The 11,833-nt window shown below is 44.1% G+C and overlaps 1 protein-coding gene and 1 long non-coding RNA gene across 11 annotated transcripts in view; one reads left to right on the top strand and one right to left on the bottom strand.

Moving 5' to 3' along the window:
- Positions 1-11,833, top strand: part of cntrl (centriolin) — a 162,990-nt gene that overhangs the window by 29,692 nt on the left and 121,465 nt on the right. For all 8 annotated transcript variants that reach the window (XM_068012358.1, XM_068012354.1, XM_068012356.1 and 5 more), the window contains exons 8-9: positions 4,172-4,291; positions 6,583-6,808. In XM_068012358.1, the coding sequence (XP_067868459.1) occupies positions 4,172-4,291; positions 6,583-6,808 (346 nt within the window). The remainder of the gene's footprint in view (positions 1-4,171; positions 4,292-6,582; positions 6,809-11,833) is intronic.
- LOC137347674 (uncharacterized) overlaps positions 1-11,833 on the bottom strand; it is a 38,980-nt gene that overhangs the window by 7,443 nt on the left and 19,704 nt on the right. For all 3 annotated transcript variants that reach the window (XR_010968989.1, XR_010968990.1, XR_010968991.1), the window contains one exon: positions 5,922-6,104. This is a non-coding gene — a long non-coding RNA (uncharacterized lncRNA). The remainder of the gene's footprint in view (positions 1-5,921; positions 6,105-11,833) is intronic.

Below are 11,833 nucleotides of genomic sequence, written 5' to 3'. Positions count from 1 at the left end.
GACAGCTGCAAGTTTCTTTTTTGTTTTAGTTTGTTCAAGCAACTTGTTTTTAACTGGAGTTTTTACTAAAACCATGGTAACAGTTTGTATGATACTCAAACCTTATTCTATTAAATGTTTCATTTTACTCCTTTTTTAAAATCTGTTCCTTTTCTTCAGTTTTTCCTGTTGCTGTCTATTGAGGCCTTACTGCACACTTTCCTTCAGGTATCACAGCATATAGCGCTCCTGTTGCATGCAGCAGCGATCACACACGGCATTTCAGTGGCTGGGATGCAAAAACATACCTGAAGCTTCTTCATAAAGCATTACATAATTAGTATAACAAGGCAATATTTGTTATAGTTAATGCTATTAGAAAACCTGGGGTCACCTTAAGACTTTGCATTAGTGCTCTAAAACAAACCTACTGTTTAAAATACCGGTCAGGTTTTAGAAATAAGAATTTTGCAACAGTCAAAATTTAGTACATTCAATGACTGATTCAAAGTTTCCAAACATTGCGCCAATAATGTTGGGCTGAAGGATCTGCCACCAATGGTGGTGCATGGGGAAATGATCCTGCTTTGGACTCGCAGGCAAGTTCTGGGGTATAGTCCTGCAGCAGGTTTCAGAGGTATGGGTGAGGTCCTGGAAAAATTTAATTGAGGACCTAGGAGTCAGTGGAGATTGATGAGGAGTGGGTAATGCGTGAGTGGGACTTTAAGCAGGGCAGAATATGTATGGAGTAGTTTGAGTTTGGGTAGCTAATGAAACTGACAGGTTAGTTAACATTTGTGTTTATTATATTAGACTGTTCTGTTAAGAATGACGGAAGAAATATTTTCAAAAATATCCCAAGTGTGATCTCTGTGTTCATTATTATGTGTGTGTGTGTGTGTGTGTGTGTGTGTGTGTGTGTGTGTGTGTGTGTGTGTGTGTGTGTGTGTGTGTGTGTGTGTGTGTGTGAGAGAGATCTGATTTGTACAACAAAAAGTGTGTGGAGAAATCTAATTATATCTATTGAGCTGTTAAATATCAAAATTTGTTAATTTAAGATAAGTGATCTGCATACAAAAAATATTAGGACTTTTTGGATAGTGACTGCCACATGCAAAATAACATCTTTACATGTATCTGGGGATGGCCTGTAAAATCTTCAGAAAATAATTTTAGGCTTTGAAATCGTTACTGTTAGACTTTGCTCATCAGGGAAACATCTGGCTGCTTGTTCCCATCAGATATATTTTAGGATGCTAATTTAGTGAAAAATAATTTCTTCAGAAACTAAAATTTTTTAAAAGAATCTCCAAAGAACAATAGTTACTTTCCAACTGATGATATCCAACAAGAAATTTAGCAGCAAATTATTTTTAATTTCAACTAAATGTATTGATCATTTTAATATTCTAAAGTGCAACAAAATCTATTTCTACACAGTACTATTCTAAGCTGAGTGAATAAATAACGTGTGTTCATTATCATCATGTCTTCAATTTTTGATGAGTATCTTCTTCTTTGGCCTCCTTGTCTCAAGAGATGATGGGTAAGCGCCTGGAGGTGGTCAGTGGTTTGTGAAGCAGCGCCTGGAGTGGCTATAAAGGCCAATTCTGGAGTGATAGACTCATCCACAGGTGCTACAGATAAAATTGGTTGTCGGGGCTGTTACACAGTTGGCTCTCCCCTTGCGCTTCTGTCTTTTTTCCTGCCAACTGCTAAGTCTCTTCGACTCGCCACACTTTAGCCCCGACTTTATGGCTGCCCGCCAGCTCTGGTGATCGCTGGCAACTGACTCCCACAACTTGTGATCAATGTCACAGGACTTCATGTCGCGTTTGCAGATGTCTTTAAAGCGAAGACATGGACGGCCAGTGGGTCTGATACCAGTGACAAGCTCGCTGTACAGTGCATCCTTGGGGAAACTGCCATCTTCCATGCGGCTCACATGGCCAAGCCATCTCGAGCGCTGCTGGCTCTGTAGGGTGTATGTGCTGGGGATGTTGGCCGCCTCGAGGACTTCTGTGTTGGAAATACGGTCCTGCCACCTGATGCCAAGGATTCTCCGGAGGCAGCGAAGATGGAATGAATTGAGACGTCACTCTTTATTTATTTATTTAGAGATACAGCACTGAAACAGGCCCTTCGGCCCACCGAGTCTGTGCCGACCAACAACCACCCATTTGTACTAATCCTACATTAATCCCATATTCTCTACCACATCCCCACCATTCTCCTACCACGTACCTACACTAGGGGCAATTTTTAATGGCCAATTTACCTATCAACCTGCAAGTCTTTGGAGGTGGGAGGAAACCAGAGCACCCGGCGGAAACCCACGCAGACACAGGGAGAACTTGCAAACTCCGCACAGGCAGTACCCAGAACTGAACCCGGGTCGCTGGAGCTGTGAGGCTGCGGTGCTAACCGCTGCGCCACTGTGCCGCTCTTGGCTGACATAACGTTGTCCTGGCCTCGCTGCCGTAGAGCAAGGTACTGAGGACACAGGCTTGATGCACTTGGACTTTTGTGTTCCTTGTCAGTGCGCCATTTTCCCACACTCTCTTGGCCAGTCTGGACATAGCAGTGGAAGCTTTTCCCATGCGCTTGTTGATTTCTGCATCGAGAGACAGGTTACTGGTGATAGTTAAGCCTAGGTAGGTGAACTCTTGAACCACTTCCAGAGCGTGGTAGCCAATATTGATGGGTGGAGCATTCTGACGTCCTGTCCCATGATGTTTGTTTTCTTGAGGCTGATGGTTAGGCCAAATTCGTTGCAGGCAGCCGCAATCCTGTCGATGAGTCTCTGCAGACACTCTTCAGTGTGAGATGTTAATGCAGCATCGTCAGCAAAGAGGGGTTCCCTGATGAGGACTTTCCATACTTTGGTCTTCGCTGTTAGACGGGCAAGGTTGAACAACCTGCCACCTGATCTTGTGTGGAGGAAAATTCCTTCTTCTGAAGACTTGAACGCATGTGAGAGCAGCAGGGTGAAGAAGATCCCAAACCGTGTTGGTGCGAGAACGCAACCCTGTTTCACGCCACTCAGGATAGGACAAGGATCTCTAGAGGCACCGCTATGCCTAATTGTGCCTTTCATATTGTCATGGAATGAGATGATGATACTTAGTAACTTTGGACATCCGATCTTTTCTAGTAGTCTGAAGAGACCACATCTGCTGACGAGGTCAAAGGCTTTGGTGAGATCAATGAAAGCAACATAGAGGGGCATCTGTTGTTCACAGCATTTCTCCTGTAGCTGGTGAAGGGAGTATACTTTAGATTTATAATCCTCTTTAAAAAAATTTGAATTTTAGATCATGTATTTTAGTTAATACAAATATATAGTAGCAGGTGCAGAGGTCAAATTACTCACTTTAAATGTTGCTTGCTCGCCACAATTGGGTATGCAAATTAAATATTGCAAAGTATAATTTCACTAACATTGCTACTCAGTGAAGTGGAATTGATTAGATTAATTTTACGTGTGGTGGGTTTTCTTGATTGCACAACCTGTTTTAAATGCATCAGCCTTAATTTTCTCCTCTGAGATACGAGCACATAATCTAGGCTGACACTCCAGTGCAGTACTGAGGGAGTGCTGCACTGTTGGCGGTTCTGTCTATTGGATAAGGCGTTAAGCCGAGTCTCCATCTGCCTTCTCAGGTGGACGTAGAAGATCTCATGATACTATTTGAAGAACAACAGTGGAATTTTCCCATTGTCGTGGCCAATATGTATCCATCAGCCAACATCACTTAGAGATTTTCTGGACTTGATCTCATTGCTGTCTGTGGGACCTTGCTGCGCACAACTCGGCTGTTTGCATTTCCCTACATTAGAACAGAGACTACACTGTACTTTATCAGCTGTAGGGCATTTTGGGACTTGCTTGAGGTCGTGAAAGGCCACTATATAAATGCAAGTTCTTTTTATATCACTAAACAGAAACAAAGGAGATAGGTATGTTTCAACTGGGGAGCATCACACCTCAATTTATTGTCTCTTGATGCTGCTTATGTTATTGGCTAATCACCTGCCCTTCTGCCTTTGAAACATTGCGGGAGCAAGATTTGACACCAAGAAGTAGAGGCGAAAGAAGAATACACTTTTTAAAAAAAAAATACAGTATTGGCATTTGTTCAACATAGTGCTTTGGTATTTATTTTTCATATTTTAATTTTTTTCTGCACAGCTGAAACAGAAGACAGCAGAGCTAACACGGGCCTGTCATAAGCAGTATCAGCTGGAACAGGAACTAGCATTTTATAAGATTGATGCCAAGTTTGAACCACTGCATCACTTTCCAACTGCGGTAATGTATAACCTTCCTTTATTAGGTTGCTTATCTATTGAAGATGACCAATTCTGGCAGAAGAGGTGGCAAAGTTGATGGGACAAAATTAGAGCATATGATTACTTGTCTTATATTCTGAATTGAACTGTTTGCATATCCAACAATTCATACAATTACATTGTGGTTCCTTTTTAGCTCATTTGTGTATAGTTATGACCAAGGCAGGAGTAATGCACTATTAATTCAGTCTCACTGCTCCATTGGTCACGGCATATCAGTAAAGTTTCCCACCTACCAAATTAATCACTTTATTTATCCCCAGAATAAAGCACACCAAACCAAGTTTCTCTAAACAACAACAAAATTAACAATTTATTAATAACCAAGTTTTAAGCGATAACTTTATATGTACAAAAAGATTTTATAACTCCTTAATCTTCCTAACCCTCATGCACAAACATACATTCAAAAATTAACAGTTAACCAGGGAAAATGGTTATATTGATTAATAGTTTCTTAGGGATAATAAAAAAACTGGGTTGTTTCTGGATTAGTGAAGTGTCCCAGAGTCGAACAGTCAGATGCCACTCGAAGACACCAGGTGAAATTAAAGAGTCTATGGTAGGTAGGCGTTCAAGGTAGTTCATCTGCAGCAGGTGTCACACTGATCTTTCAGCAACAGATCTATTTAAATTTTTAAGTAGCAGTCTAACAGCAGAAACTGAGTTCGGTTACTTCCAAAGCACAAAAGTCAACAGGACGTACTATCAGCAAAGGAGCCTTCTCCACAGAGCACTGCAACTGCAGAATTCACTTGAGATAGGGATTCTTGAATGGCGGCAACAGCAACTTGCCCGACCCAAAACACAGACTTCCTTTCTCCAAAGCAGGGTTTCTCCACAGAGTATAGCAAATCCTCTTTTCTCTGGGTCTCTCCTCTCTCTTCAGGCAGGTCAAAACCTCACCTTAAATGTAGCACTTTTCCTTTGAAATGCAGAGCTTATTTTTTTTTTTTAGAGAGAATAGGTCTTTTTCTCTGGTCTATCAGCAAGACACAACTCCAGCCACTGCTAGCTGTTCAGTTTCCCTCTGGAGAACTGAAACTGAAAACCTTTTTTACAAACAGTAAGAGTCACAAGACAATCATTAAACCATCCTGTTGCTTGGATACCAATTGCCTTGCAGCCTGCACTGAAAATCAAATGTCAACATGCAGTCACTGTTCACAACACAGCAACAGGTCTTAAAGGTACACAGACCTTTATTTTTTTTAATAAAAACAAAGCTCTTATGACAGTATATCATTTTCAACAAATTGATTATTGGCTACCTTTCAAATACTAAAATGCAAACTCAAATAATAGAAACACAATAGAGTTTTATGGTGTTTGTTTCCAAAGAAATCATTAAGAGTACACAATAATACACTGATTTTGCTCCCATTAAACAGTAAAGTAGCAGGGAAGGACTTAGTCGAACATGATCATAGAGTGATAGTTTGAAATGTAAATTTTGTGATTTTACTACTAAGAAAACTCTTGATTTTGGCTTAAGAAGAGGGGGGAAGGAGAAAATAAGAGATAGGAGTAGGCCATATGGCCCCTCAAGTCTGCTCCGCTATTCACTAAGGTCACGGCTGATTTCCTACCTCAAATCCACTTTCCGTCTGATTCCCATATCCTGAAGTGGAATGCATAGCAGAAGCTTATTCTCCAACTGAGGCCAAGAGATAATCAGTGTGCGAGTTACAGCTGGTTCTTGAATATCTCCTGGCAACCAATTCGAGTGATTATAGGCAAAGTTCTGAAAGCATGTCCATCCATCTGCTCAGCTGCAGAATGTTGTGTGATATGTAAAAAGAGGGTGAGATCAAATTTTCTGATAAGAATGATGATGATTATTGTGGAACCTGAACGCAGTCACTAATACTTTGTTTTTCACCTTGTATTTTTCTCTTACAGATTTACATTCCGATTTTCATGTAGTTCAGCCCTTTTATTGGTACTTAATAAACACTTTCTTTTGACATTCAATATTCTTAATTTTTTTTTTGATATCACATTTGGAGTGTTTTTATCAAAACTTCATTAACGTTCTTTTCACAATTTCTTTGGGCATCTCTTAGTTTTTTTTACTTAGTGGAAAAGATCATTTGATCTTAGTTTAATAATTTGTATCGCACAGAAAGAAAGACTTGCATTTATATGCACCTTTCACAGCCACAGGACACTCACAAAGCACTTTACAGCCAATATAGTACTTTTGAAGTGTAGTCATACATTTCTATTTTTAATTGAAACATTTTACAGGATTTTGAATTGGAAGAAATCCCGAACGAGAGCCCATACATTGGGAAAGCCAGATACAAGAGAAACCTCTACATCCAAGAGGAACATATCACAAACCCAGTGCAGCGTATAAATGTTGGAAAAATTCAGTTTGATGAGGAAGATCCGGGAAAAAATGAAGTGAGAGCAAAACTTCATCAAGCACTGGATGTACAGCTGGAAGATAAAGAGAAGAAAATTCAGAAAGGTAAAGAGTTAAAGAATTATAATCCAGAACCATGCTCTTGAATTGCTTTGTTCTTTAATGGTGAAAGATCAATTAAAGTTGTAAAAAGAATTTAATTTTTAACTTCTTTCAAAAATTGACAAGTTTTATTGAATAAAGCGCTCAAGAATATTTCAATCTATTATGTTAATAACCCAAATTCATCTAAGAATTTCCTATATGGTAAATGGACCACCGGGCATCGTACAAAACCTTGCAAATTAGAGGCTGAATTTTCGGGTCCCGTCGTGGGTGGGAGCAGAGGTGGGAGGGGCTGAAAATACTGGCAGTGGCCAGAATGCCAGTTTTTCAGTGCTGTTCCTGGCGTCAGCCAGTTTCACTAGGGCGGTGGTATGGCAGCCCCGTGATCCTGTCTGATCCATTATGAAGGCCATATTGCTCAGAGCTCGTTAAGGGGCATGTTGTGATTTTCACAGGGGTACACAGACTGCACACGCTGTCTGGGCAGACCAGCAGAATGGAGGCAGACGCAGTGGGGAGCCAGTCATGACCACCCCAGGTAATTAACTGGACCCCATGAAAGGGTGATCAGCACAGTGGGTGACTCACCCATTAGGAGAGAGGTGCCATCGGCTCAGCGCAGGTGGCGGGGAGAGTGGGCAGTAATCGCTTGGTCAGTGCAGGGGGTCATCACCCTCCTGATATCGCAGGGGCATAAGAGGAGAGGGCAAGACTTGAACTTCTTCACTTCTGGTTCCTTCCAAGGATTAGCTGCGAACCTTAGTCGCATCTCGCAAATGGCAGCATACCACTGCATCTCACAGGTCACTGACACCCTATTTGTGAGAGCTTCCAGATACATGTGACCCTGCAGGCACAAAGGGCAATGGGTTTCGCTGCCATTGCTGAATTTCCCCCAGCTGCAGGGAATCATCTTCACTCCACCCCCAAAGTGTGTAGATGGATTCGAGGTGACAAGGGATATCCCTTGAAGAGATGGCTACTCACCCCTCTGAGAGTCTCAGGCAGAAGCACAGAGTTGATACAACCGGAATCATCTGCCCACGCGGACAACCATTGGGCAGGCCACCAGACTTCTGAAGATGCAGTTCTGTTGCCCAGCCTGTTCGGTGGTGCCCTGCAATACACTCATGCAGGGGTCTCGCCTGTTGTCATGGTCTGCTGTGCACTTCATAACATGGCTGTCCAGAGAGGTGTGGACCTTGAGGACGGTGAGCCCCTGGAAGGACACAGCTGATTGCAGGAAGAGGAGGAGCAGGACTTGGAAGAGGAGGCAGAGAGGGAAGATTCAGAACACCAAGGTGCCCTGGCTGCACAGGGAGGTGGCCGGAGTTGGCGCGGGTCTCGTCACAATGCCATGACTGTCAGGGATCACCTGATTCAGCCATGTTTCAACTGAGTCCCTCTGACCCTGGATGAATGGCATAGCATGGAACTCACTCTTAGCTGCTGCGCTAACACTTCCATTGAAAATGCAGCCTGGAACATGTAAACTTTTATTGCTGTTATGAAAGTGCTTTCATTTTTTGTTCAATATTTTTTGAGGACTTCTATTTAAATTGTAGAAATGGATTCATTTTAGAAGGCTGAAAAGATTTCATAGATGCTGTACTTTGTTTTGTTGGTGGAAGTTCGCTAAAAGGACATTGAGAGGTCTTGTTTGAAAACAAACCTTTTCTGGATATCACATGCCTTAATGTTGTCACTGAGACCGCCCTCAATGCAGCCCAGTCTCTGCCAGTCATGGATGAGATGGACGAACGGCCAACAAAATCGGAACTCTGTGAAGCCATTGATTCTCTAGCCAGTGGAAAAGCCCCCGTGAAGGACGGCATTAGCCCTGAAATAATCAAGAGTGCCAAGCCTGCTATACTCTCAGCGCTCCATGAACTGCTTTGCCTGTGCTGGGATGAGGGAGCAGTACCACAGGACATGCGTGATGCCAATATCATCATCCTCTATAAGAACAAGGGTGACTACAACAACTACCGTGGAATCTCCCTGCTCAGCATTGTGGGGAAAGTCTTCGCTCGAGTCGTTTTAAACAGACTCCAGAAGCTGGCTGAGCGTGTCTACCCTGAGGCACAGTGTGACTTTCGAGCAGAGAGTTCCACCATTGACATGCTGTTCTCCCTTCGCCAGCTACAGGAAAAATGCTGCGAACAACAGATGCCCCTCTACGTTGCTTCCATAGGTCTCACCAAAGCCTTGGAAGTCGCCTGCAGACGTGGTCTCTTCAGACTACCAGCAAAGATCGGATGTCCACCAAGGCTACTAAGTATCATCACCTCATTCCAATGACAATATGAAAGGCACAATTCAACATAGCGGTGCCTCATCAGACCCCTTTCTTATCCTGAATGGTGTGAAACAGGGCTGTGTTCTCGCACCCACACTGTTTGGGATCTTCTTCTCCCTGCTGCTCTGACATGCGTTCAAGTCTTCAGAAGAAGGAATTTTCCTCCACGCAAGATCACATGGCAGGTTGTTCAACCTTGCCCGTCTAACAGCGAAGACCAAAGTACGGAAGGTCCTCATCAGGGAACTCCTTTTTGCTGACAATGCTGCATTAACATCCCACACAAAAGAGTGTCTGCAGAGACTCATCGAAAGGATTGCAGCTGCCTGCAATGAATTTGGCGTAACCATCAGTCTCAAGAAAATGAACATCATGGGACAGGACGTCAGAAATGCTCCATCCATCAATATCAGCGATCACGCTCTGGAAGTGGTTCAAGAGTTCACCTACATGGGCTCAGCTATCACCAGTATCTTGTCTCTCTGCAGAAATCAACAAGCACATGGGAAAGGCGTCCGCTGCTATGTCCAGACTGGCCAAGAGGGTGTGGGGAAAATGGCTCACTGACACGGAACACAAAAGTCCGAGTGTATCGAGCCTGTGTCCTCCGTACCTTGTTCTACAGCAGCGAGGCCTGGACAACGTATGTCAGCCAAGAGCGACGTCTCAATTCATTCCATCTTCGCTGCCTCCGGAGAATCCTTGGCATCAGGTGGGAGGTCCGCATCTCCAACGCAGTAGTCCTCGCGACGGCCAACATCCCCAGCTTATACACCCTACTGAGCCAGTGGCGCTTGAGATGGCTTGGCCATGTGAGCCGCATGGAAGATGGCAGGATCCCCAAGGACGCATTGTACAGTGAGCTCATCACTGGTATCAGACCCACCGCCATCCATGTCTCCACTTTAAAGAGGTCTACAAACGCGAAATGAAGTCCTGTGACATTGACCACACGTCGTGGGAGTCAGCTGCCAGTGATCGCCAGAGCTGGTGGACAGCCATAAAGGTGGGGCTAATGAGTGGCGAGTCGAAGAGACTTAGCTGTTGGCAGGAAAAAATACAGAAGCGCAAGGGTAGAGCCAACTGTGTATCAGCCCTGACAACCAATTTTATCTGCAGTGCCTGTGGAAGAGTCTGTCACTTTAGAATTGGCCTTTATAGCCACTCCAGGCGCTGCTTCACAGGCCAAAGAAGCTCAATAAACAACAGAAATCTTGGTGACTTGGGGGAGATATTTACAGAGAAGTGACATGTCACAATTTGTGGATCAGAAGTTGGTTTTGCTTCTGAGATATTGGGCTGGATTTTATGTTGCCGCCGCCAAATGTGGCAGCAGCCGTAAAAGATGACAGCCCACATGCACGGGTTTTACTCCGCGGAGCCGCCATGATCTTGTACGCGGCAGCTCATTAACATGGCCAGGGCAGACCACCCCCCTCCCCCGATGATGAGGGCGAGTGGTCCCTGGCAACGGCGTCCAGCGCCACTGCGCAGGTGCAGGTGCCATTTTTAAAGGGCTTCCAGCCCATACATTTGCTTTACATTTTTAAAGGGGCATTACTTTAAAATATATTAGAAATAATGAAATAAATATTTCCAGCCCCTCTGCCACCTCCCCAATAAACTTAAATTTCAACCCTTGTCCTCTTCCCTACACCCCCCCCCCCCCCCCCAAAATACTCACCTTCTGTATGTGACCTTCCTCCCCCCCTCCCCTCCCCTGCTACCCACCCCCTCAAACAAAGGTCAGAAACTTCACACCTTCCCATCATCCCCTAGACCAATCAAGTAAGTTTCACCCCGCTCCCTCCCGCACTGATAAATTTACCTCCTACTCCCCTCCTCCCCAAAACGGGTGTCATGCCTCATTTACCCAGACGGGAATCAGAAGGCAGGACAGCGCCGGCCACCACGATGAAGATCACGGCGGCACATCAGGAGGCGACGGGAATTTCATTAATGCAGGTAAGTTAATTATTTTACATATTTAAATTGAGGTATTGAGGTCCCCCCCCCAAGTAGCAGGGACGGAGGGGGCCGCTCTGAGGCCTTGCTGCCACCGGCAAGATCAGGATGGGCCCTGCCAACATCTAGGTCCGTGGCGGGCCTCTTCTGGGGCAATCTTCATACCACCGCCACCCCCACCCCGACCCCGCAACACCACAGTCCGTATAAAATCCAGCCCATTGTTTTGGTTCAGTTTGGGTGTGGACTGTGTTTGAAAGCAGTTGGCTTTGTAGCCTGCTGAAAAGAAACATCAAGCTCATTTTTCTTGCACCTCTCTAAGAGACCCTGAGAAATCCCGTGCATCCGCTCCTCTTTCTCTACCTCTTTGAAAAATCACTGCGAATCCAGAGTTTGATAACTGACACCCCTGATGCCACATTTCTCTGGGGTAGCCTGCCAGATTAATTCTCGACATCTCCTGAACGAACTGCTCCAGAAAAGATCCCAGTGACTCGTCTCCGTGTACCCGGACGTCAGACCAAAACGGACAACTGACAATCTTTCATATCTTTTTTTTCTTCTTCATGAATTAGCAAGTATTTGGCCAAAGTATTTTTTTGACTTTTTTTTGTAAAATAGCTCTGCATTGAAAATTTCTTTATTTTTCTTTAACCAGTGTGTGTGAGTGTGTGCATGGTGGGTATTTAAAAAGGGAACTTTCATATTTCAATCTGTGTGTTAATGCTCTGCTTCTTTACTGGATAAGTCTTGTTTTATAG

The sequence above is a fragment of the Heterodontus francisci genome, chromosome 32 (assembly GCF_036365525.1).
Source record: "Heterodontus francisci isolate sHetFra1 chromosome 32, sHetFra1.hap1, whole genome shotgun sequence".
NCBI classification, from domain to species: Eukaryota; Metazoa; Chordata; class Chondrichthyes; order Heterodontiformes; family Heterodontidae; genus Heterodontus; species Heterodontus francisci.
Note: the sequence above shows the minus strand (reverse complement) of the source record. Positions and strands in the feature narration are given on the sequence as shown.